The sequence below is a fragment of the Ctenopharyngodon idella genome, chromosome 10 (genome assembly GCF_019924925.1).
Source record: "Ctenopharyngodon idella isolate HZGC_01 chromosome 10, HZGC01, whole genome shotgun sequence".
Classification (NCBI taxonomy): Eukaryota; Metazoa; Chordata; class Actinopteri; order Cypriniformes; family Xenocyprididae; genus Ctenopharyngodon; species Ctenopharyngodon idella.
This window is the reverse complement of record NC_067229.1, coordinates 7,295,706-7,323,629: the sequence shown is the minus strand read 5'-3', so window position 1 is coordinate 7,323,629 and position 27,924 is coordinate 7,295,706. Positions and strand designations below refer to the sequence as shown.

The 27,924-nt window shown below is 35.3% G+C and overlaps 2 protein-coding genes across 5 annotated transcripts; one reads left to right on the top strand and one right to left on the bottom strand.

The window, feature by feature from the left end:
* Positions 1-2,787, top strand: crygs1 (crystallin, gamma S1). The gene is made up of 3 exons (XM_051909980.1): positions 1-1,951; positions 2,130-2,372; positions 2,448-2,787. Exons 1-3 carry the CDS (start codon positions 1,943-1,945, stop codon positions 2,724-2,726), a joined length of 531 nt encoding a protein of 176 aa, XP_051765940.1. The 5' UTR covers positions 1-1,942; the 3' UTR covers positions 2,727-2,787.
* Positions 2,788-4,925: 2,138 nt separating this feature from the next.
* Positions 4,926-27,116, bottom strand: LOC127521094 (T-lymphocyte surface antigen Ly-9). Of its 4 annotated transcripts, none has more exons than XM_051909978.1 (10): positions 26,880-27,116; positions 26,612-26,747; positions 19,733-20,035; positions 19,191-19,472; positions 11,817-12,131; positions 10,480-10,828; positions 8,533-8,704; positions 7,144-8,328; positions 6,526-7,068; positions 4,926-5,139 (listed from the first exon to the last, which is right to left on the bottom strand). In XM_051909978.1, the coding sequence occupies exons 2-6, from the start codon at positions 26,655-26,657 to the stop codon at positions 10,530-10,532; spliced, it is 1,245 nt and encodes a 414-aa protein (XP_051765938.1). In that variant the 5' UTR covers positions 26,658-26,747; positions 26,880-27,116; the 3' UTR covers positions 4,926-5,139; positions 6,526-7,068; positions 7,144-8,328; positions 8,533-8,704; positions 10,480-10,529. The 4 variants fall into 4 exon arrangements, with proteins under 4 accessions (XP_051765938.1, XP_051765939.1, XP_051765936.1 ...); XM_051909979.1 differs by lacking the exon at positions 6,526-7,068 and having other exon boundaries at positions 7,144-7,434; positions 7,990-8,328; XM_051909976.1 differs by lacking the exon at positions 6,526-7,068.
* Between the last annotated feature and the right edge of the window lie 808 nt (positions 27,117-27,924).

The following is a 27,924-nucleotide window of genomic DNA, read 5'->3' as shown; positions in this document are numbered from 1 at the left end:
ACAGAACAGAACAAAAATGACAAATGAAAGTGAATTAACACGTTTCATACAGATATACAAAATATGTTCCACAATCAATAATAGCAGGCTAGCATTGTTTTTTCTATGTTAAACATGCCCAAAACCCCTTGTGCAGAAGAAAAATGAGTTTTGAGATGTCCTCTTGATTAGTTAATGGTGAGAAATGCAATGCCAAAGCTTGATAGCAAAAACCAAATAATTTAGATGCTAAAGCAAACAAGTGTTTGCTATTCATATTAACAGAGAAGTACAAGTAATTGGTGTCAAAGCTATGACGAATAGTTAGCACATATGCTTTGATATTTTGGGATGTGGGGCTCATAGGTGGAAGATTTAGGTTACAGGAAGATTGAATCATGAATAATAACTTTAAGTGAATATATGAACTGCAAAACCCATTCTGAATCTGAAAAGCGACAACTAGTGTCAAAAACTAATCCAAAATTTTTTACTCAACTTCAGAAAGATATTTTACACCAGGCTAAAAGATCTCCATTAGTACACAAATAGTGTTTGTAAGATATTTTAGCATTTTCTGAAGAAAATATGCTATATGCTACATTGTTGTGGTTAACTGCCAGGGTATTGCTATTTCTAAAGTGTTATGAAGAAAAGATGAATGCTGCTTCCTAGTGATCATTAACGAACATGCAGGGCACACAAAAAGTTTCCCTTTTGTTCATACTACGAGCATGTACTGAATTTGATGAAGAACATTTTTTAGGTTACACTTTATTTGAAGGTGTCTTTATTACACTGTAATTATACATTTAAGTACTAACTACTTACTACAGGGTTAGGATTCAGGTTTGGTTTGGTTTAGGGTTAGTTGCATGAAATTATGCATCATTTATAGTTATTACTATAGTAACTGCATGTAACACATGTAACAATGACACTGTAAAATACAGTATTACTTACTGACTTTCTTAGTACCTATAGCACTTACATTTAAAAAGATAAGCTTAGCTCTCCGCCATTTTGTATTTATCCTCAACTCCTATGGCATTATGGGATAGCAAATTGTAGACTTTTTGCACACTTTAGAATCTCAACAAATGCAGAATATTGTCTATTTCATGAATATTAATGTATTATTGATCTGGAATCATAATTTATTTTCTCAACTTGAACCAGCTAGCTAGCAGCATATTTAGCTCCATTATCTTCCTCTGTTAGTGTCTTTAACATCCGAGTGCTGATTTTGTTTTCTCTGGACACTTCTAGCCATCTATCAAAAGGTTTATGCTTAAAATATATATTTTTATATACTAGTTAAGTCCTCTAAGAGCATTTACTACATTTGGTAGCCATAGTAGCCGTTTTTTGCTAGTCGTAAAGAATATGTATGTATTATACATGAATAAGCAAATAATTAGGGAAAACTGCCTGTGTGTTTTTGGGTGGAAGTAGGTCACATTGAAGCCATATAAGCTTATCTAATCCCCTGAAATTTGGCAGAGATTTTAGCTCGCAGCCAGGAATGGCATTTTGTGTGTATCCGAGCTTGCATGTACACACATTTGCAAGTGTATTACACATGTTTGTTTGTTTTTTTACTACAAGCGGTTGTGTAGCCTAGAATGGTTAAACATTCTGTATAGGAAGTTGGTTCACAGAAAACCAAAAATGTCAATATGAGTGCATGTGGATGTGTGTGCATACCTACCAACACAGCTGAAAAAACACACATCCAAACAGACCCCTGTGCACGTTGCCATCTCTATACCCCATAATCCACCTGTCTTTTTCTAGAAAGCACTGACTCAATTTTTGGATCTGATTTTCATGACAAAGCGAATGTCCTCTTTACAGAGAGATGTCTGGGTATAAAAGAGCCAGAGTGGGACGGGCCTGAACCAGCACAGCTCCACACCTCTACCCCCTCCACAGGCGCCACCACCAGCTGAACCTCTACAGAATGGGCCGGGTGAGTACGAAAGTGATCAGGACACTCTGCTCTGATTATTGATCATTTATTGGCATAATTGCAATGCAAGTTTTTATTTATTTTTTTAATAATATATAGATCTGTGATGTAACCAGAGGTAGTTTATTAAAACAATATCCAAGGATGAAATAAATATTCCAATGTCTCCTTCATACAGATCATTTTCTACGAGGACAAGAACTTCCAGGGCCGTCGGTATGAGTGCGACAGCGACTGTTCGGACTTCCATGCCTACCTGAACCGGTGTAACTCCATCCGCGTGGAGAGTGGGTCTTGGGTGGTCTACGAGAGGCCCAACTTCATGGGCTACCAGTATGTTCTGACCCGGGGTGAGTACCCAGATTACCAACGCTGGATGGGTCTGAACGACCGCCTCTGCTCCTGCAAGATGATCCACTTTGTAAGTCGCACACATGCATTGCAAAACATTGTGTAATACGTATTTGATGTTCAATAGGTGTCCCTTCCTCTCCAGGTAAGCGGTTCTGAGTACAAGATCCAACTCTATGACAAAGGAGATTTTGCCGGCCAGGTGTACGAGACCACCGAGGACTGTCCATCTGTGGTGGACCGCTTCCGTACACGCGAGGTCCACTCCTGTAAGGTGCTGGATGGGATCTGGATCTTCTACGAGCACCCAAACTACAGGGGGCGCCAGTACCTACTGGAGAAGGGGGAATATCGTAAGCCCGTTGACTGGGGCGCCGTCTGCCCCACGGTTCAGTCCTTCAAACGCCTACAGAGTGATGTCTGAACTGTAAATCCATCCATCTGCAGTCCTCTTTACCTGCCCAACCACAACAGCACCGACACACCTGTGCTGAATCAATAAACATGTGGTTGCAAATGAAACTGTTGAGGGTTTTGTCTCTTTTTGTGGATGTGTGAATGACTTTGGAAACTACATACTTCCCGTATATATATCATACCTGAATAAAACAGACTAATGATTACTGCAAGATGTATTTGGTATTACCAGGTGTGAAAATAAATGACTATGATAATATTAATCTCTCTCGCTCAATGGTTAACCCTTTGGCATGCAGGTTGCCAAACCCTGTCCTAATTGTATCACTTCTTATCGTCTTAGTACAAACTTTTCAATGAAACAAACGTAATCGAAATGTCTGCAATAATGTAAATGCGTTTACTTTGGCCGAATGACGTAGCTTTTACATAATTTGTGCCCCCTACTGGTCAGGTGGAGTTTATAAGGCCTTTCCAAATAACATCTAAAGTTATAGATGTGAAAGACACCGATGCAATTTTGAACTCAAAAATCAACTTTCAGTTAATTTAGAACATTATGCATATAAATCAAAGTATGTTAAAAAATTTACTCATTTACAATTTGATGATAATATCAAATTGGTAGTGTAATTTCCTGCAAATTGTTTTAAACGTAGTCAACTGTGCAAATGCCTCTCCTTATTGCTCAGTCTACTACTTCAGTGTTGCACGATAGTGAAAAAAAAATTTGCCTACTTTTACAGGGATAATGTGACTACTAAATGAAATGTCTAATGCTATGATGTATATTTGCTTATATCTCTTATATCTTTGTATATATATTGCTATATCTCTGGCCCAGATAGCAAGCAATGATCGAAATAATGTTAAATCAATGTTAATGTGTCAACGTTAACCGCATTGAATCAATATCACTTTTGCACCCGCAATTAATGTTGAAAAAATGTTGAAATTTCAACAAAAAAAATCAATGGTAATGGCATTGAATCACTGTTACAATGTGATGTTGGTTCAACATCATGCTTGAACTCTCAAAAAATGAAACACAACTACAACTGACTTAAAGCCACACAGCCTGAAATCAACTGAAGATAAAAGAAGACAATAAATCTCTCAAGATCTCAGCAGAAGTTCTTTTTGTGAATTAACAGAGGTTTAGATGTTGATGTTTTATTGAAAATGTTTGGTCACCATTTTGGTGATCAGTGTTTTCTTTAGTTGGGCAGTTTTACTCTTTCCTTTTTGTGTGAGTTTGTAGTCTTTGTAACAGTGTTTACTAAACCACATAATTATTTATAATTCAATAAAACTAATAGCCTTAAAGATACTTACCATCCAACATCCTCAAGTATAAAAAGAAAAACAACCATGTGAACCATGTTCATCAGCAGTTGACTCATTGTTTTGGCCAGGAGCGTTTCTAGATTCATCAGAACTGGGGCACAGTTCCAGCACTAGTGCTCTTTATTAAGTATGCATCTTTAAAAATATGTATTATGATGCAATAAACCTCTGCAAATGATTCAGTGCATGAGTAAACTGTCCAAATTAATCAAATTAGTGGTATTGCTGAGAACAATTTCAGGACTTTGCAAACCCGTTTCACCAATTAGATCAAAAGAGTAATTCGTTTGGCTAGTTCTGATTCTAAACAGCTGATGGAAAACATACAACATGATTGCTGAAATAATATCAGGGAAAATTATTCTCAGGTTGGTAACTATTTTACTAAATAAAAGGACTTATTCAGTAAAATTTTACTAGGGCAGTTTCACTGGGTTTTCATTCACATCTGAACTGAAGAAGCTCAAAGGTTTGACACATTTTTGTTGTTGTTGCTTATATTTTCTCATTTCTCAAACTGTTTGTTTTTTCTTTTTCTTGTTTCTCACATTTTTTTGTGTTAGCTACAGTTTCCAATCATTCCAGTATTCAGGTTTCTGTACTCTTATGCTTCTTTTTATTAAATGTAAAATTACACGAACATTGGCAAGATACAGTAGATCATATTTGGCTTGACTGTTTTAACAGTTTAACAGTTACTGATTTGTTAATATTGGTTAACTTTTATTTCCAAATGTTTATAAATAGGCTATTTATTATTTTTATTATTATTATAAATATTGGTCATAAAAATATTGGTAATGTTGATCAGTCTGAATGGCAAAAACTGGGCAAAAACACAGACCAAACACAGCAGCAGTTTTGCTTGTGTGCTATTGTTTAATTAGCATATACATTGCAAAAGTCAAGCTCGGCTGTTGAAATCTGTTTTCACTGCTTCTCTTCTCCTCTTCTTGATGTGATGTCATAAACCACTATGGCAACAGTAGCCACAACCACCACAGCAGAGATGACCAATCGAATCACAGCTTCAGTGAAACCACAACAGTGGACAGAGTCTGAGGAACCTGCGCCTACATGATGACAAGCACCAACAACATCTCAACTGAAAGCAAAACCATTTGCCTGTGATATTTCTATTAAAAGTAAAGTGAAGTTTCTTTCTTTAAAAACGGCACTCCTGATGGCTTTGGCACCTATTAAGAGGGTTGGGGACCTGTAGGCATTTTCACTTGATAAAGCGTGCCTGGAATTTGGGTAACTCTCACGTTATCTTGAGACCCCGGCCTGGATACATGCCCAAAGTTCCCACCACTCCTTTTAGAGATCAGGTGGTGAACATGCAAGCGCTGCCAACGGAGGAGGCAGACCCAGCCCTGGTGCTGCTCTGTCCAGTACGTGCTCTCCACGCTTATGTAGACAGAACTCAGTGTTTTAGGACCTCAGATCAGCTCTTTGTTTGTTATGGAGGCAAGCTTTCTTCAGCTCATACTGTTCACTGCCATTATAAAGCTTGTAAGTGTCAGGATATTTATTAAAATATCTCAGATTGTGTTCATCAGAAAGAAGAAAGTCATAACAGAACAGACACTCAAAAATTGCAAAACTGTGGAAATGCTAAAGTTTTTGTTGCTCTTTAACTTGCACTAAAACATGTGATTTATACCATCGAAGTAGCCTATGTAATATTAATAAAACTGCTCATCTCTCTTGACTTGGTGCCATGATGGATATTGAAATCTTGTTATTTATTTTTAATTTTAAACAGTATAGATGATTGCTTTGTGGTAATGCAATATTTGTGAACATAATTGTGTAAGTCAGGCCATAAACCTCCAAAAACTATGCATGAGCGCTTGCTTTGGTGCTGCCACCCCTCATAAACCTCATGCCACCCCTTTGCCACCCTATAAGTAATTTTCTAGATCCGCCCCTGAACTGCTTGCCACAAACTGCGTACATTGTGGCTTGTTTGGAACTGTCATTGGAGAAATAGAACAAAAACAGAGAATATTGACAATATTGTCTAAAATGTTACTGTTACTGTTGTATATCAATGTTACTGTGCAATCGCGCTAATATTCTGGAAATATTGTTTAATATCATATGTTATATAAAAAATAACTCATATTAGGCCATTTTTGCCACCATATCTTGAATATTGGGTGCATTTTATTAATTCTGTTGGCATTTTGCCCCAATATAAAACACTGTTATCAGTTCTGTATATTGTTTTTCGTCATTAGAAAGAGCGACATATTTGGCATTAAAGCACTTTAAAAGAAACTGGCAAATGTCAGCAAATTTACATCACGTTAATAACAAAACCATCATGAACTATTATTTTAATGTATTGACAGTCTAGCTACGATCGAAAATGTATAATTTTTGAATAAAGAAGCATGCTGTTTTGACCTCTAGACTTAGTCAAATGAACTATAACGATCAGGTTAGCTTACTTTTTGAAGTGCTGAATGAAGTTCGAGGTTGTGATGGTCGTGTCTGATATCCCTTTCCAGTTGTTATGCATACAGCAAATCTCCTTTAATGAATATGGTCAGTTTCGAAGTGTTTATATCCTAAAGAAACGATCTTGTGAGATTTTTTCTACCCTCTGATTTTGGCGCGCTCACTGCGCCGTATGATTTGTCTGTGCTTGTGCAGCATCACGCAATCTCACAGACTCTGATCACTGGTGCCGGTGAACTTACATTCTGTTTATCAATCGATGCAATGAATATTTATATAATAGTAATTTAATTACTTGTTATAAAGTCATGCAGTTCAAGTCAAGTCTCGAGTCATTGGATCTCAAGTCAAAGTCAAGTCAAGTTATTTTGTTCATTTAGTCAAGGAAGTCTAAAGTCCTTAAAAGTGCGACTCGAGTCAGACTCGAGTCAAGTCATGTGATTCGAGTCCCCCACCTCTGGTAGCCACAACCACCACAGCAGAGATGACCAATCGAATCACTGCTTCAGTGAAACTACAACAGTGGACACGGTCTGAGGAGAGACGAAGTCTGATTCAATGCTCGAAATAAAATATACTAGTGTAGCTACTGCTCACGGCTGACTTACCTGGGCATGGTTGACAGAGTTCAGTGTTGTTAAGAAGTTTAGTTTGGTTTCTGATGGGATTGTTAAGCACACATCTGTAGGAATCATCCAGACATTCAATCTCCAGAGGTAGAGAGATGCTGTTGTTGAGATCAGACACGCTGATGCCGGACAATAAACTGTTTCCTTTGTACCAGGAGAGAGTCACATGACTCACATTCACCGCTGAACACAGCAGGACACATTCTGAGCTTGATGATGAAGGACGTTCACTGGTAATGACAGGGACCACCAAATCTGACAACTCCCTTCCTATAATAATAATAATTTAAAAAAAAATGTTGCAGTATGAAAAAACTGTGCAAGAAATAATATTAAAACTTGATATTGTAAAAACAAAATATTAGTAATAAATGATTAAAATACTTGCTGTTGTTTGACCGTTAATTCAACCGGCATACTTTCATGTTTCTTCCACGGACCCGTTCTCTCATTTCATAAAACCGCAAATGCCGCCATCTTGCGTGTCATTTAGCAACTTTAATGAAAGTTTTCTCATTTAACTAAGTGAATGACTTTTGCTGTGATATTTTTGTTTTGCACATTATAACAGACTTTTTTCCACTTCAATTAACATTGTAATTTATGGCCCATAAAAAAACCGAAACACTTTTACTTCATTACGGCCTACGGGCTACCCAATAAATATGATTTGTTTAGACAAAATTATATGCAGATTTGCATATAGAAAATGTCATTTAAATGTTATAAACTGTTATTTGTAAAAAAATAAATAAATAAAAAAAATAAAGACATTTCAAGATGGACTGTAATCTAGCGAGGACAGGGCAAAAAACAACTGCTCACCATAGACGTTCACATTAAAAATCTTGTTTGAAACTTTGCCAAGTTTGCTGGCACGGATGATGAGTAGTTCATACAATCCATTCTGTGTAGTTGTGATGTTTGTGATGGTGAGCGATCCGGTTTTGTAGTCTAACTGGAGTCTGTCTCTGAAAATCTCTTTGCCATCAGGAAAAGAGATGACCTGGTTAAAAATTTGGGCTATACACACTGAACTGTTGAGCCAAATCCACAGTACGTGATCATCCGTCAGTATTTCAGTATGTCCGATGTGTAGAGTGACTGAATCTCCCCCGATCACAGATACCGTCTCCGTTCCACCTGTCTGAGGAGCAAACACACCTGGAGAACAGACAAGAAATGATTCCAGTTGTTAAATGTTGTGCACAACAAATGTTCTATATTATGTGTTGATATTTTTCACGTATAATTTTGATTTCATAGGTTAATTCCTCTATGGACTCTTCCAAAAGTCAAATAATTAAAAAAAGATTAAATCTTATTATAAAAAATAAAACAAGAATTATTAGAAGCATAAAAACTTACCCATTAACAGCCAAATGTGTAAGCCAAAAGCACACGTGTAAGCCATATTCTTCAGCAGTCGGATGACCAATGCTTTTGCAGTTTTTTGTGAAAATGATTGATTCTTGATCTAATAATGCAGGTGAGGGGTGTAGATGTGCAGATGCAGATCTGAGCACCACTGCTTTTATTTCTGAATACAGGAAGACATGGGTGTCACTGGTATTTCTGGGCCCTTGATAGTTTATTGCATATGGGGGTCATGTAGGAAACATGGTCTATACCACTATTTTCAAGACTTCTTCTCATTTCACACAAATGTAACTATTTTTGTTGTTCTTTGACAATCATTTCCTCTTTCAACATTCCCAGCAGACCCACCCAGAGACTGTTTGTACTGTCATGATTTTTACGTTTAGAATAAGCATTGATTGAATTTTAATCAAATATTTTGTGCAGCGAGAATTAAAGAGTAATAAACTATCAACTGTAACTGTAAAGGAATATTTCAGCCAAACATGAAACTTGTGTTCATTTATTCACCCTTAAGTTGCTATGATTGACTGATTGGTTTATTTCCAGATTAATGCCATTCACATAAACATTATAATGCATTTAAATTTAAAGGGTTAGTTCACCCAAAAATGAAATTTCTGTCATTAAGTACTCACCCTCATGTCGTTCCACACCCGCAAGACCTTTGTTCATCTTCAGAACACAAATTAAGATATTTTTAATAAAATCTGAGAGGTTTTTTTTTTTTATCTCTCATAGAAAGCAACAAAATTACTACATTCAAGGTCCAGAAAAGTAGTAAAGACATTGTTAAAATAGTCAACATGACTACAGTGGTTCAACCTTAATGTTATAAAGCAATGAGAATACTTTTTGTGCACAAAAACAAAACAAAAAAATTAACTTTATTCAACAATTTTTTTTCTTCCCTGTCAGTCTTCTACGCAGTTGATGCTTTGAACGCGGTGTACTGGCCGGCTCCTGCAAGACACGCATGCGTCGTGGTGCTCTATTGAACATGTCAACCAATACTGAGCCAACGTCCGGACGTAAACATGGAAGCGCTGCATTGTGTTCACTCTGTCAACTGCATAGGAGACTGACAGGAAAGAGGAAAAATTGTTGAATAAAGTTTTTTTTTTTTTTTTTTTTGCGCACAAAAAGTATTCTCATTGCTTCATAACATTAAGGTTGAACCACTCATGTGGACTATTTTAACGATGTCTTTACTACTTCTCTGGACCTTGAATGTGGTAATTTTGAGATAAAAAAACACTCTGATTTCATCAAAAACATCTTAAAGGGATAGTTCACCCAAAAATGAAAATTACCCCATGATTTACTCACCCTCAAGCCATTCCAGGTGTATATGACATTCTTCTTTCAGACGAATACAAGCGGAGAAGAATGTCATATACACCTAGAATGGCTTGAGGGTGAATAAATCATGGGGTAATTTTCATTTTTGGGTGAACTATCCCTGTAACTTGTGTTCCAAAGATGAACGAAGGTCTTGCGGGTTTGGGACGACATGAGGGTGAGTAATTTCATTTTTGGGTGAACTAACCCTTTAATAAATGTCATGTTGTTCATTTGTCTGAAACTGGGCGTTTTAGTATCACAGAGAACTGAAACTCTAGTCTATCTTCATGCACTATTAATATTTCACAATTTTAATTGGAAAAAATACCATGAAAGCAGAACTTAATCACATTAGTCTGGTGGAATAAGTTTCACATAGCTTTATAAGCATTTTCACACTGAAATGTCTTGTGCATTTTGTTTGGATTTTAAGAAGAACATAAAGAAAAGAATGAAAAAATTGATTTAAGTCCATATTCTCGTGTGTTTTCGCTTCAGTTCAGCTCTTCTGGTTCTTATGTCATAAATCACTATGGCAACAGTAGCCACGCCCACTACAGCAGAGATGACCAATGGAGAACCTGCACTTACATTATGACAAACTCACCAACAGCATCTCAACTGGAAAACAAACATCCTGGTCATGTCTGACAGAGTTCACTGACATTGAGATGTCGAGTCTGGTTGCTGATGGGATTGTTCAGCACACAGCTATAGGTGTTGTTATCCTGATATTCCACCTCCAGGTGTAGAGAGACGCTGCTGATGAGATCAGACACACTGATGCTGGACAATAAACTGTTTCCTTTGTACCAGGAGAGAGTCATGTGACTCACATTGAACACTGAACACAGCAGAACACATCTGGACACTGATGATGATCCTGATGATGATGAAAAACATGAAGAATCTCTGGTGATGACAGGAATGGGAAGGCGAGCTGGAAAACATGAGAAAATAATATGAAACAAATTACAATATGCTAAATAATTTTACTAAATATTCTGGGGTAAATCACTTTAAGCTCTATCAGCAGTATCTGTGGTTTGCTGTCAATTAATATTCTTTTACCATACTGACATATAAGTGAAGTGAAGTGAAGTGACATGTACACACGCACAGTAGTGAGTATTAAACACATCCCTGAAGCAGTGGACAGCCATTTTTGTTGCAGCGCCCAGGGAGTGATTGGGGGTTAGCTGCCTTGCTCAGTTGTGGCAACGAGTATAGAAGCCAAGAGGCAAAACTCTAATGCTTTTTTTGGTAACAGCCACTAGGTGGCGCTTTGGTAGCACGGCTGCCATTTGGGGTGAAAATGCCAACTGGTATTTGCCAACAGACGCGCGATAGAAAATTTCTCAAATTAAGTCATAAGTAAATTTTATAACACCTACAGTAGACCTACAGTCTTATATATGTTTTATGTTATCAGTTGTGGAATCCAACCATTAAATACACATTTGAGGTAAATTTAGCCTACTTTATTGAGTATTTCCATTTTATTCAACTTTATACATTTACTAAATATTATTAGTTACTATTACTCCACTAGGTCTGAAATATATATTGTATGCTTTAATCCCCTGGATCACGCTAAAAACATGATGATCTTATTGAACATGATGCATTGCTGTGTCTGTTATCCCATAATTGCCACTTTTGGACACAGTGGCTGTGTTTTTTTGTTTACATAGTCTTGCTTTATCTGACATTAATATAAGACAACACTGCAAAAACAGTTTACTGTCAAGCTGTTATATATTTATTGTCCAACATTCCCAATTTTGCTGATGCATGCCCTTAATTTAATTTCATATGTTGGTATTAATTCAGTGTTTATAATGCTAATGCTTGAAACTTCAAAGAATTTCAACCCAAACTGACTGGGCTTCTAGAGAGGAAAGAACACATTAAATTCAACTACTCACCATAGACAGTAACATTGAATGATTCTCTTAAGAATAGACCGTACATTTGATAAAGTCCAGAGTCTGTGGTTCTGATGTTCCTGATGGTCAAAGATCCAGTCTGATTGTCGATCTGTAGTCTGTCTCTGAATATGTCATCCTCATGATATATAATTTCACCCGTCTTCTCATCAAGCCGAATGTCTCTAACTATACGAGTATCTTCAGGTGCAAACCTCCACATTATATTACGCATATATCGTCTTGGTATATCACTAGCATTAGCGTGTAGAGTGACAGAATCTCCCTCCATCACTGACACTATCTTCACTCCATCTGTATCAGAACCAAACACACCAAAAAGCAAGATTTAACCCACGTAGAAGGCAATGTTCTCGTAACCTTGAGCAACGTTCCCTAAAAGTTCTCTAAAGGTGATGAAAATTCTGAACCCTTACAGAACATTAGTGACGTTCCTAAAACGTCCTCTTTTGGTAATGAAAGTGCTGCAGTTCAAGGTTCCTTATATGACTTTAAGGGGACATTCCATTTTGATTATTTTATGGTCACATATGAACGTTACAAAGAGGACATTTGGGACGTTAACAGAACATTCCCAAATTGTCCTCTGTTGGTCATATAATAACGTTCCCGATATGACTTTAGGGGGACGTTCTATTTTGGTTATTTTATGGTTTTCATGGATTCCAGAAAGAAAACTGTACAGGATTCTAATTAGAATTTCTATTATATTTTGGAACCATTCCTATAAGATTGGTATAGGACGATAAATATCAATTTCTGGGAAGGTGAACAAAGCATTTGGTTCTTATTCTGTTCATTTTCTTTGCAGCATCTTGTTTTTCTGAGACAATGTACACTGTAAGAAAATAAACGTTAAAGATCATTAAAAAACATTTTAAAAATTATCAATGACTGGTAAAAGCGGCTACTAAACAAAAACTGTAAAATTAAAGTAAAATATCCTAATTTATATTCTAATTTTCCTTAAAAGTCTTAAAAAAATCACCGTATTTTACAGATGTTTCCTGGATTATTATTGTGAAACATTTTCTATAAAATGTAAATCTCTTGTAATTAACCTTTAACAGCACATGTGCATGAGCTGAGGTCACTACTATATCACTGCATCAGCAACTACACAGTTTCTGCCTTTAAATAAAACAACAAGTGGTTGTGAAACCTGTCCAGCAGTCTCCCTCATCTATCACACCTGATTCAACTCATGAGCTCATTAGTAGAGACTGGATGTGTCAGATATAGAGAGACATACAAAATGTTCAGGGCAGAGGTGGAAAGTCCAGGGGACAGAAAGTAAAAGTCCTGCCATATTTTTATTCACCCACTGAAGCAGTGTTAAAGTTAATGAGATAAATAAGTGTTTAATTGAGGTGATGATTGACCATTATTGAAGACACCTGATGATAACAAGCAGAATCACCAAAGGAGAAAAATCACAATTTTTAAGAAACCATCACAGAGATCAGGGATTGCTTTAGTTGGGCTCTTGACCCTTGACTTTTTAATATTAGATTTTGTTTTGGCTGTTGTAACTGAGTTATAACAACCAGACAAGCAAAGTTAAAAGATGGTCAGGTGGTGTTGGTTATGTTTTCACATAATCATTATTTGATCTGAATCTCTGAGTTAGACTTACATTATTGATTACAGCAGTACTATGATTCTACAACAGAAGATCAGCTTTATTAATATAGTATATTAATATAGATTTCTTAAAAGCTGTTCTGATGAAAAAAATAATAATTTCTTTGAGGCACACACAGACATCAATAATCAGCCTGTGAATCTCAACAACGGTGACAAGCAACATATTCTGATAAACAGATCAACTCTGAACATTAGAAAACAAGCTACTAAAAAGTCACATAAAAACAGCAAAAAATAAAATAGTTAGAATAAAGAAAATTACTAAAACAATTAAGCTCATAATTCATTCATGCAATGCATGATGGGAGCCGTGGATGAATTTTGATTGGTGGAACCCAGAATGCATTGCAACATGCTTTATTATTCTCACCATTGTTGAGATTCATACGCTGATTCTTGATGTCTGTGTGTGCCTAAAAGAGTTTTTTTTTTTTTTTTTTTGATCAGAACAACTTTTAAGAAATCTGTTGGATTATATTAATAAAGCTGATCTGCTGCTGTAGAAACACAGTGCTGCTGTAATCAATAATGTAAATCTAACTCAGAGATTGGGCTCTAAATGAGTTCAGTGATTCAGATCAAATAATGATCATGTGAAAACATAACCAACACCACCAGATCATCTTTTAACTTTGCTTGTCTAGCTGTTATAACACAGTTACAACAGCCAAAAAATCTAATGTTAAGAAGTCAAGGGTCAAGAGCCCAACTAAAGCAATCCCTGATCTCTGTGATGGTTTCTTAAAAATTGTGATTTTTCTCCTTTGGTGATTCTGCTTGTTAACATCAGGTGTCTTCAATAATGGTCAATCATCACCTCAATTAAACACTTATTTATCTCATTAACTTTAACACTGCTTCAGTGGGTGGAATAAAAATATGGCAGGACTTTTACTTTCTGACCCCTGGACTTTCCACCTCTGGTTCAGGGCTAGTGCTCCTCCAGGACAGGTTTGAGAATCACTGCTCTAGGTCTCAGCATCCGCACTTATTTCAAACCAGTATGACTTTATTTCTTTCATACAAAACTTCTTAATGAGAAATAACAGAGGTTCAGATGTTGATGTTTTAGTGTAAATAATCAAGTTTGAAGTCACCGTTATGGAGATGAGCATTTGCTTTAGATGGGCTCTTGATTCTTTTTAATTTTAGATTTTTCCTGGCTGATGTAACTGTGTTTCCAAAGCATTCTTATTATAGCAAAAGTTGTGAAAGAAATTCTGATCACATGCGTTTGGTTATTTAATGATGATGCAATCATCCTGATTCACTGGTGTTCTCCAGAGTGTGTTAACTGTTAGTTTCACATTATTTGTCTTTTTTAACAAATGTTGTGATTTTAATATTCACTATAGACAGAGTTTTGAGCAGTGTGTTTTAAACTCACATAGACATCATGAAACAGCGTATGAACCTCAACAGTGATGACAATAAACAAAAAAACTTTTTTGTGCTTTTAGTAGCTTGTTTTGTGATGCTCATTGTTGATCCGTTTAACTGAAAATTTTGTCTCCATTGTTGAGGTTCATATGCTGAATCTTGATGTCCGTGTGTGTCTACATGATTCTAAGTAATTTTTTTCATAATGACTAAAAAAAAAAAAAAAAGCAGGACAGGATTTTATGCAGTAGTATTACAGGGCTACAATAATGTGAAATGTATATTATTTTTTTCACAACTTTTGTTATAAGAAATGAAGACTACAGTTAAAAAGTCAAGGGTTAGGAGCCCAACTAAAGCAAACGCTTACCTCCATAACAGTGACTTCAAACTTTATTTTCATTAAAACATCAACACCTCATTAAGTTTTTTTATGAAAGAAATAAAGTCAGAAATAAAGTTTTTTTTTTTTTACCTTAATTTTACAGTTTTTGTTTGAATAAAATTTTTGGAGAATGGCACCAGGGAATGTTCTGGGAACATCACATTTCCAAATAAAATATGGTTCCGTAAACGTTCAGAGAACGTCCTGAATGTTCTGTGAAGGTCCGCCAAATAACGTCCCCCCAACCCTTAAAGCCGGGCACACATTTAACGACTAGCTAAAACTCCACATCGAAGCGTACTGGGAACTTTACAAGGCAACATCCTTAACATCAGTGGGGATGTTCTGAGAACGTTCTGGGAACGTAAAACTTATAGTGGAGAAGGGGTAGTTCATTCAGAAATGACAATCCTGTCACCCTTATGTCGTTAAAAAAAATTCTGTAGAACACGAAAGATCTTTTGAAGAATGTTTTAACTGTTTTGTCGATAAAATTAAAGTCAATTTGGTCCAAAACAACCCTTTCAATTTTCAAAATATCTTCTTTTTAGTTCCACAGAAAAAAGAAAGTCATACAGGTTTGGATTGAGAAGATGGTGAGAAAACGCTGACAGAATTTCATTTTTGTGTGAACTACCTTGATAACAGTTCCTATAAATCCTGAGTATAATGAACATAAAGCCATAAAAAACACTTTTAACTCACCAACCAGATGCCATAAACAGAAGAAAATAAATCCGCAAAACATTTTTTCAATCAGATATTGGAGGAAGCTGTCAGTAAGAAGAACTATTTATCCAGTAGGCCTACGTCTCTCGTGGCTAAATGTCTCTCTTTCCAGTTATGTGTCCATGTTAACACCAGCAAAAAACAACATTTTGGTTAGTTATTAACCAATACATGCACATTTAAATGCGGTTGGGGAGAGGGTGAGTAAATAAAGACAGCGTTTTCCTTTTTTAGTGAAGTTTTGGCTAATCAGCATTATCTAGTTTGCCTCTGCTGGTAGATGAAGTTACTGCACCGTTCTCTCGTTGATAAACATTCAAAATTAGTCATTAAAATTACTTTTAAATTAATTCAACATTACTCATTCAATTACATATTTTCCCCTGTCATCTCATTTCACACTGAACTACATTTTTCTTGAATTAAAAACAAAAAAATTAAAAAATGAAAGTCGACTGACTCCAATTGTTTTATTTTTCAGTAAAACTTACACTGACATAGCCTATAGATTATTTGATAGCATTTGGGCATATAAAACGAACCCCTGGAAATCCTTTAACTATATACGGGATTCAAACAACAATGTTCAGTTCCTGATGCTCAGTTCAAACTCCATTCAGCCCTGACTCAACAACAAGCAAATTATACCAAGAAGAATCTTTAATATTCAATGTCATGCTTCAGATTTCAATAAAGCAAGAAGCAAAATGCTCTTTATATGAAAAAAATAAATAAATTAAAAAAAAAAAATACACCAATTCCTGTGTAAAAGCTGATTGAGACTTTGTCATCAGCATTTAGCAGACTTTCTGATCTTTTTGACCAATGGATTTCAATGACTTTTCCAGATTGTGAATCATTTTGATTCAGACATTAATGAAATCCATTAATGGATTACAGTAATTCACATATTTTTTACAGAAAATTTATTTTATACAGTATTTTTTCTGTTTTCATAAATTACAAACAAATGTATGTAAAATTACAAAAATAATAAGTAACTAAACTGTAACAAAACAGTTAAATGATAAAACGGTCAAATGAATGGCAGCCAAAAAACCCTGCAGAATTAAAGTAAAATATCCTAATGTAAATAAACTTGAAAAACACTGTTATTTTACAGGTATTTCCTGAATTATTACAATCAAATACCTTCACATTAAAAAAATCGTTAAAAAAACGGTCAATGACTGGCAGCAGCGGCTGCCAAACAAAGACCATAAAATTAAAGTAAAATTTCCTCATTTAAATAAAGTGCAAAAAATTTTAGCATAAATGTTCTTTAAATGTTAAAAAATACTGTTATTTTACAGGTTTTTCCTGATTTAATTCGAATGACTGACAACAACAGAACATTAAACACTAACAGATCTCTCAAGATCTCAGCATCTTCACTTATTACAGACTTTATTTCTTTTATACAAAGGTTCTTATTGAGAATTAACAGAGGTTTAGATGTTTAATTGAAAAAAAAAAAAGTTTGAAGTCACCGTTATGGAGGTCAGCGTTTGCTTTAGTTAAGCTCTTGACCCTTGACTTTTTCATGCTAGTTTTTCTTTAACTGCTTTAACTGAGTGTTTCTGATGCCTGTTAGAGCAAAAAAATAAATGACTTTGGTTGTTGATTGATGATGTAGTTATTAGTTAAATTTCTGAGCATGTTAACTGAAAAATATTATGTGATTTTCTCTAGCCTTGTGATATTGTGGAATCATTATGATAACCTGGTATTCTGATTTTTAAGTTATTAAACAGATTTTTTTTTTTTTTATTTGAGCAACAATGGTGACAGTCAATTAAGCTTGCTTTGTGATGTTCTGAATTTTTTTTTATTGTCACCGTTGTTGAGATTCATACACTGATTCTTGATGTCTGTGTAAGTCTGCCCAACCTTGACAAATCATTTTGATTTAATAAAATTGTTTATAGTATCACAGCACTGCAATAGCATTGGCATTGGCATTGGCAAATAAACAATTTAATGTAAAAAGAGTCAAGGGTCAAAAGCCCAACTAAACTAAGCACTGACCACCAGAACGGTGACTTCAAACGTTATTATTTTAAATAAAACATCAACATCTAAACCTCTGTTAATTATCAACAGGAACTTTAGTATAAAATAAATAAAGTGTGGATTGTAATAAGTGAAGATGCTGAGATCTGTTAGTGTTTAATGCTCTGTTGGGATTTAAAGGGTTTCTGTTGAGTTTTGTGGGTCACCATTGAGCTGAAGAGCAGAGCCTGTGCTTCAGTCCAGGATGAGCCAGATAACATCAATGTTATATGTTGCAGTTGCTTTATTTCAGGGGCAGTTGCTGATGCAGTGACATGTAGTTACATTAATTCACTCATGTGTGCTCTTTCTGGTTAAATACAAGAGTTTCACATTTTACAATCACTGTGTTTTGTTAGTAGTAACTCAGAATCCATCTGCGAAACAACAGTGTTTTTTTTTTTCTTTAAGAGTGTTTTGCACTTTGTTTAAATTAGGATATTTTACATTTATTTTACAGACTTTGTTTGGCAGCTCTTGCTGAGAGTCATTTGACTGTATTTTTTTTTTTAAGATTATGTTTTGCAGTGAAGGTGTTTTATTGTAATAATTCAGGGAATACCTGTAAAAAAGTTTAATGAAAATTTGCACTTTTCTTTAAATTAGAATATTTTACTTTCATTTTAAGGTTTTTGTTTGGCAGCTGTAGCTGACAGTCATTGACCATTTTTTTACGATTTATTTTTTTTACAGTGTATGGATTCATTTTAGAGCATTTTGTGAAACCTTTGACTAATTCACTAAAAGTCAAAACAACAAATCAGTCATTTGAACATCAGTTTTACTCCAAACAATATCAATATTTAGTTAATGTAATATTTACAACAGAACAGAAAAAATGTATACTCAAATTTCCATGTTTTCATTAAGATATTCAATTCCTTTTTTGAATTTGTAAAATTCTCTTGATTTCTCCACGACCAGCTTTTTTTCAGCTCTTCTCGATGTGATGTCATAAACCACTATGGCAACAGTAGCCACGCCCACTACAGTGGAGATGACCAATCGAATCACAGCTTCAGTGAAACCACAACAGTGGACAGAGTCTGAGGAACCTGCGTCTACATGATGACAAGCACCAACATCTCAATTGAAAGCAAAACCATTTGTCTGTGATATTTCTATAAAAATGTATTAATATCAGCACTGATATACAGTACCTGCAGATGTCTTACAGAATTGATTGATGTCCAGAAGATGTTGAGTCTTGTTGCTGATGGGATTGTTGATCACACAGCTGTAGGTGTTTTCATCCTGATATTCCACTTCCAGAGGTAGAGAGAGACTGATGCTGAGATCAGACACACTGATGCTGGACAATAAACTGTTTCCTTTGTACCAGGAGAGAGTCACATGACTCACATTCACCGCTGAACACAGCAATGAACAATTTGATAAGCAGTTTGAAGAGTCACTGGTGACAATGGGAATGGGCAGACGAGCTGAAGAATATATAAAAAATAAAACAAAATAATAAATTAAATAGAGGGTATACGTATTATTATTGTCACTTATTTTATCATCACAAGCTTTCAAAGAAAGAAATGCATAAATACTGTCATCTGAACCTTATAAATGATCTTGAATCTATATTCTGGCATATAAAATAATTTAGCAGTACTGCTGTCAATTAATATTCTTATAACAAATTAACACTGCGAGTGAAAACATGACTTCAGATTCATCAAATTCAAGTACTCACCATAGACAGTAACATTGAATAACAGCCTGTATTTCTTCATGCGTAGTTCATAAAGTCCATTATCTGTGATTTGGATGTTCCTGATAGTCAGAGATCCAGTTTGATTGTCGATCTGTAGTCTGTCTCTGATTCTCTCGACATTAAAATATGTAATATTAGGTGTCCTCCCATTAAATTGAATGATTATAATAGTATGTTCAGGTCCAAAGCTCCACTGTACATAATGTATATATTTGGCAACATCAGTGTGTAGAGTGACAGAATCTCCCTCCATCACTGGCACTATATTTACATTTACTCCATCTGTATCAGAACAAAACACACATAGATAACCAGATTAAAGGGCAGTTCACCCAAAAATGAATGTTCTGTTGTCATGTACTCACTTTTATGTTGTTCCACACCTGTTTGACTTACTTTCTACTGTGGAACACAAAAGATATTTTGAAGAATGTTTCTGCCCACACAGGTGAAATCTAATAGGGCCCACTGGACCTCGCTGACTTTCAGTGTATTCACAAAAAGTAAACAAACAAAAAACTTTTTTCTGAGTTCCACAGAAGAAAGTCAAAACAGGTTTGGAAACGACATGAGAGTAAATGACAGAATTTTCATTTTGGGGTGAACTATAGGCTAATTAACAGCTGTAGACATAAAAAAAAAATGTTTAACTCACCAACCAAATGCCATAAATAAATGAAAATAAATGCGCAAAACATTTTGAACCGTGTGAGATAATGGAGGAAGTCTAATAAAGGAACTCTTATGTCAGCATGAACTAGTCTACTTCTACTGCCGCCCCCCCTTTTTTTTTTTTGTCTGTTCCTCAATCCCTTTAGTCATGTGTTAATTCCATGTTAATATCAGCAAAACAACAACATTTTGGCTAGTTATAAACTATGAAGTTATGAATGTGTGAATGTGCACAAAGAGGATGATTAAATAAAGACAGTAAGCTCGCCTATTCTCCCATTTGGATGGAAAGTCTGGTTAGTTAGCAATGATCCAGATGGCCCCTGCTGGTAAATGCCATTACTGCACCTTTCTGATGCCGAACTGGCATCTCTTTTTCAGAGGTGGAAAGTCCAGGGGTCCTGCCATATTTTTTCTCCACCCACTTAAGTAAACTAAAGCAACGAAAGCAAACCCTGATCTCCATGATGGTGTCTTAAAAATTGTGATTTTTCTCCTTCAGTGATTCTGCTTGTTAACATCAGGTATCTTCAATAATGGTCAATCATCACCTCAATTAAACACTTATTTATCTCATTAACTGTAACACTGCTTCAGTGGGTGGAATAAAAATATGGCAGGACTTTTACTTTCTGACCCCTGGACTTTCCACCTCTGGTTTTCATGCAAGTTTGGCCAGAGTTTTTGTTGCATTTACACTGTTCTGAACAGCAGGGGTCACCAGCGTGTGGTGTTTAAAATGCTTTGAAACATTGCAAAGCAATTGGTTAAATTTTTTCGAAGCTTTGAAAGCTTTGTTTCAGTGTTTTCAACTGATAATAAAACAGCTTTGAATCACAGAAATAAATATTTTAACGTATATTAAAATAGAAAACCATTATTTTAAATTGTAATAATATTTCACAATATTACTGTTTTTCTGTATTTTTGATCAAAAAATGCAGGCTTGATAAGCACATGGGACTTATTTCAAAAACATTAAAAATAGTAATGAAAAAAATAGAGTGCTTCCATGTAAGTTGTGATGTGAAACTAACTAACTGCATGGTATGTGATGTAAAGTAAGGATTATTTTTGCCCCAGGGTTACACCCCTTATTTTCTGGGGTTTATTTTAACCCTTTATTCAGTACAGCTTATGGCGACTGTACTGGGGCGTTGGGCAGGTATGTGATGTGCTGTAGGGACTATTTTACACCAGGGTGACACCCTTTATACAGTACAGCTTATTGCAACTGTACTGGGGTGTTAAAACCCACTCAGGCCACAGGCTGATCAGACCCGCAGGCCTTTCTAACACCTCTTCCCGCAGCTACCCAATCTGCCATCCAGACAGAAACCAGGCTCAACCCTGCTTAGCTTCCGTGGGTGTGCAGGTGAAAGCTTCAGGTTGACCGCTGCTAGGCTGTTTAAGCACGTTTCCAACCATAGACCCTCTTACATAGAAATATAAATCTCAACAATGGTGACATGCTTCATGCCGCAATGCATTATATAACAGAATATTAAGTTGAAATTAACTGCATTACATCTACATGATAAAAAAAAAAAAACACTCTGTGTAATATTAGACCACTAGATTATGACCTCTTCATCATCAAGTTGTCAACATCACCTTTTCCCTTTTGCCACAGCTAACACAATTTCACCAGCAAGAGAAAAACTAACACCAAAGGTGTTTCCACAACACCAATGTACTAAAAACAGAAGTCTTTTTTTTTACAGATGACAACGTTATCAAAAATCCCCATTCACATGGATCCGCACAAAGGACTGAAAACGCTGTATCAGACAAGTAGTTGGCAATGTCACTTTGTAAAGAAAGACTGCGCGCCTGCAAATGTATGCATTCCTTTACAGAGCACTCGCCTCGTGAATGCCTATCCACCTTAGGCTGACCACACACATGAAGATTTTAAGCCAAAACTTATATAAGCAAAAACTTTTGTTTTACTTATTAAATAAAAGCAAAAGCATTTTTAGATATTTAAACTGGAAACAAGGCAACAACTCTAAACAAGTAAAGCATTTTTTGCAGTGTAATACATATACATTGCAAACCCTGTATCACTGCACATGAGATCACGTTATATAAAAAAAAATTAGAAGAAAAAAAAAACAAAAATGATTCTAAGATGACACAAAGACATCAAGAACTAGTGTCTTCTAACTGATTCCAGAAGTACAGTCTGATCTTATGTGACCATGCAGTAAAACAGGGTTTATTATTTAAACATATTAATGACACAACACAATTACTTCATTCAAATGACATCAGTGATTCAGGTCATTTCACAATGATAAAACAACCAACATCTAAAAATCATCATCTGATCTCATTTCAGCTTTTTTTACTATTGCAAATGTGTTTGACAAACACACTGTCACAGCAATTAGAAGAAACAAACATATCATAATAGTTAAGAGCCCAACTTATGGAAACACCAATCACCATTATGGTGACTTAAAATGAAACAAACATGAGCGTTAAACTTCTGTAGATGAATGACAGAAATAAAGTCAATCTGGTTAGAGTTAGAAATGAAGAGTTAATAAATGACCTGTCCTGATGAGGATTCGACAATTGGAAACATGCTTCGATATCATTTAGATTCAAAAAGCTTTCGATTTAATTTATCTGATCAGACATTAATGATTTATTGGTATTTTCTGTGTATATCAGGAAGATAGTGTAGAGTGACAGAGTCTCCCTGCCATCACAGATACTCCCATCATTCCATCTGTAACAGAAACACACCAAGATAATAAGATTAAATACCAATTAATGTCAATTCTGTACTAAACCTTAAGTCATAAATCACTTAACTTACCAGTCAGATGCCACAAACAGAAAAAAAATGGATGTCTGAAACATTTTTTCAAACATATTAGATAAAAACACTCAACAAATCTGAGAAGATGAGCTATAACGCAACAGAAATGTGTCATTAATTTCAAATAAAGTAGTTTTAATACTTTAACATTAACGTTTGGACAATGAAGTGTTGCGTAATGAAGGAACCTTTCAATCTGTAGTAGGCAATATAAATTCTCTACTCTTCATGCCTCCATAAACAGTTCTTCCTCAAATTAGTCATATTTTGTAGTCCATAAGCATATACTAGCGCAATATAATTTTTGGGTCAGTTATATAAAGAATGTCATTGAGATTAATATAAATGCTAACAGCTACCCAGCTAACAGAATTTTGTTATAAGAACGTTCTCTAAATATTCAGTTTTGGTTCTGGGAACATTAAAAACATTCAGTTTTCTTGACGTTACAGGAACATTTTTATAAGGTATGATGTTCCTCAATCATTCTTTCAACTTAATTTTGATGTAAAATTCAACATTCTAGGAACGTTGATTTGTAACATTCCAAGAACATGAAAATGTCCAGTTTCCTTAATGTTAGTAGAATGTTATTTAAAGGTTAGTATGATGTTCCTGAAACATTCTTTCAATCATTCAAACACCTGCTGTGAACAAGCACTGAGAGAAAGAGAAGAAGAACACAAACTATGACTTTCTTCAGCCACAGCCTTAGATAAACTGAAGATAAAAGACATTAAATCTCTGAAGATCTGATTAAACAACTCCACAAACAGCATTACCAGCTTCACTTATTACTAACCAGACTGACTTTATTTCTGACACACGTATACAGAAGTTCTTACTGAGAATTAACAGAGGTTTAGATGTTTCGTTTGAGGTCACCATCATGGAGATTGGTGGTAAAATTACAGTCAGTTTAAAATGTTGAATCTGTATTCAATAAGTGTTTGTCATGAAAGGACAAACTATCTGTTGTGTTCACATCGCATTTTCTGCGTGGGGCGAGATGTAATCAAATTCATTTAGTTCGTTCACAAAAGATCAGTGACATTCTGACCCTCGTAGTAGCAAATGGGGAGTCTAAAAGAGTAAGTTCCTTGACTTTGACTACATGGCCCATTTGGATTTATCGCTAGCATAAGAATTTAATTAGGCTATTGTATCTTTTGTATTGTATATTTTGTTTTAAAGGGGTAGTTCAAAAAGAAGATGTTTTGAAGAATGTTGGTAACCAGACAGTTGACGGTAGCCATTGACTTCCATAGTAGGAAAAAAATACTATGGGAGTCAATGGCTGCCGTCAACTGTCTGGTTAACGACATTCTTCAAAATATCTTCTTTTGTGTTCAATGGAAGAAAGAAACTCATTAAGGTTTGGAACAACTTGAGGGTCAGTAAGTGATGACAAAATTTTCATTTTTGGGTGAACTATCCCTTTAATGACTCTTTTGACATTTTGATTGACTCATACCAGTGAATTCGCTTTATAAAAAATGCCAATATTAGGCTAAATGACGAAACTGTGGTTGTACAGAGTCTTCTTGTTGTTAATGTGTCTCCCCTGTAAACTGCTGATGATTCGTTTGTGGTTAAGTGCGTAACTTTCACACCTATTTCAAGTGTAGTCCGTTTCTTGCAAAATTGCTCATTTAAAACGGAAGCAGCAACTCGAATGACGTTATAGGTCATTTAAAGGTAAAATTGTGAAATGTCTCTATACACTAGACAAATTTAGACATTTGCTGTTATAATATGGTCTTTGTGTCATGTTATTGCAGTGTAACAGTGACAAAGTACTCAAAGCTCCTTGGCTTCGGAATGAACCCCTAACATAATCTCAAACCTTTTATCCTGTGACAGTATACCACCCCTAATATAAATGAAGTTGCTCCTGTTGTAACAGCTGTGATCTATGAAGTTAAAAAATAAGCCATTTTGGGAAATGAACATGATCAACCACCTATCTTGGAGTGGAATCTGCATGCCTCCGGGCAGCAAGTCATATCTATTTGAATGGGGGAATCCTGAAATCTCAAAAACTGTTTGGCAAAGTCACAATTAAATAACATATTTCAAATCAGCAACAAATTCTGACATGAACTATGCCATAAATGTTTCTTATTGTTTGAGCATTGTTTTTTATGCTCAAATAGCGTTAAAAAGCGTATTTTTCAGGCTAGACGAGTCAATGCACATGTGCAGTCCTAATCTTAGGTTTCTCTGGGAACCGGAGCTTCTAACAGCAGCTGCAGTGACGCAATGACTTTATCAATCAGAGATTGCTAGCATCTAATTACTATTTACTCTTATTGCAAAGAACTGATACTTTTACTCGGTGTAAATAGAATCTATCGCTATTTTCACCTAGTGCAAATAGCATATTGCTAAGAAAATGCTGCTATTCCCGGATAGAAATCGAAATAATGTTAAATCAATGTTAATGTGTCGACGTTAACCGCATTAATTCAATATCCCTTTTACACCCGCAATTAATGTTGAAAAAATGTAAGAAACCTCTAAACCTTTGTTAATTCTGACACATTAACATTGACTTAACATTATTTCGATTATGTTACTTGCTATCTGGGTTGTCACTTAGTGTATATAGAATATATTGCTATTTTCACCTAGTGTAAAAAGCATCTATCGCTAAGAAAATATGCTATTTTCACTTGCAAATAGCCACTGCCTATACTTTTTGCCACTGGTCCCAACTTCCTGTAGGGCTGTTAAAAAGTCTACTCCACCTGGATTGATTCATATTCTTTTATTTATCATTCACATTGATACAAATTCTTTACATATAGATTATTTAAAGCATTTGATATTGTTAAATGATCTCCAGGAAACCCTTCAACAATCTACTGGGATTCATACTGGCTCCATTCAGCCCTCACTGAACAACAAGCAAATTACACAAAAAATCTTATATTTTTTGTGTATATCTTATATACACAATATATATAAACTTATATATTAGAATCTTATATCTTATATATCTAATATTCTTTAATATTCAATCGTCTTTGAAGAAGAGATGTGCAAATCAATATTCTTTATATGAAAAAAAGAAATCACAGTTTTCTGTGCAAAAGCTGATTAAGACTTCGGCATCTAACAGGATTCCCGCTCTTCTTGACCGATGGATTTCCATGACTTTTCTGGTTATTTACTGGATAAGCACCATTTTGATTCAGATCAATTTGCTAAGGAATCATTTAGACCATTTTGTGAACTGTTTAACTGATTCACTGAAACAATCCCTAATATTTCAAGATTTTCTGTGACTGTTGGAATCCTGACATATTGCACAGATGTGAAAACATATGGATTATTATTCAGAGACTGACTGTGATGTTCTTCACTTCTGTTCAGCTCTTCTGGATCTGATGTCATAAACCACTATGGCAACAGTAGCCACGCCCACCACAGCAGAGATGACCAATCGAATCACTGCTTCAGAAAAACTGTAACAGTGGATGCGGTCTGAGGACAGAAAAAGAGGTTTTATTGAGAAACTGCACCTAAATGACAAACTCACCAACAGCATTGCGACAGAAAGAAGAAGAATGTTTGTGATGAGTTTTCTTTAAATTATTAACATCTCCTATGATGTACCTGCATATGTCTGACAGAGTTGACTGATGTCCAGATGTTCAGTCTGGTTGCTGATGGGATTGTTGATCACACAACTGTAGGTGTTGTTATCCTGATATTCCACCTCCAGATGTAGAGAGACGCTGCTGATGAGACCAGACACACTGATGCTGGACAATAAACTGTTACCTTTGTACCAGGAGAGAGTCACATGACTCACATTGAACACTGAACACAGCAGAACACATCTGGACTCTGATGATGATCCTGATGATGATGAAGAACATGAAGAATCTCTGGTGATGACAGGAATGGGAAGGCGAGCTGGAAAACATGATAGAAAAATGTGAAACAAATTACTGTATACTATAGAAATATTCTGGGGTAAATAAATTCATTTAAGCTCTATATCAACAGTATCTTTGCTGTCAATTAATATTTTTAACATTGGCATAAGAGATTTCAAATGATTGATTGTTAAAATACAATGAGAAAAGAACACATTAAATTCAACTACTCACCGTATACAGTAACATTGAATGATTCTCTAAAGTATATAGTGTCCATTTGATAAGGTCCAGAGTCTGTGGTTCTCATGTTCCTGATGGTCAAAGATCCAGTCTAATTGTCGATCTGTAGTCTGTCTCTGAATATCTCACTCTTATAATATATATAATTTTTTGTCTCATTAAACCAGATGACTCTGACTATATGAGTATTTTCAGGTCCAAACGTCCAATATGTATAACGTATATGACATCTTGGTATAATATAACTAGCATTAGTGTGTAGAGTGACAGAATCTCCTTCCATCACTGACACTATCTTCACTCCATCTGTATCAGAACCAAACACACATATATAACCATATTAATACAATAAATGTAAATCATCTCACCGTACTAAACCTGAAGTCATAAATCATGTTTAACTTACCAACCAGATGACAGAAACAGAAGAAAATAAATGTGCAAAACATTTCTTCAAAGTTATGAGATTAAAACATTCCACAAATCTGAAGAAACACAACAGAAATACGTCATTAATTTCAAATAAAGTCTGCTGA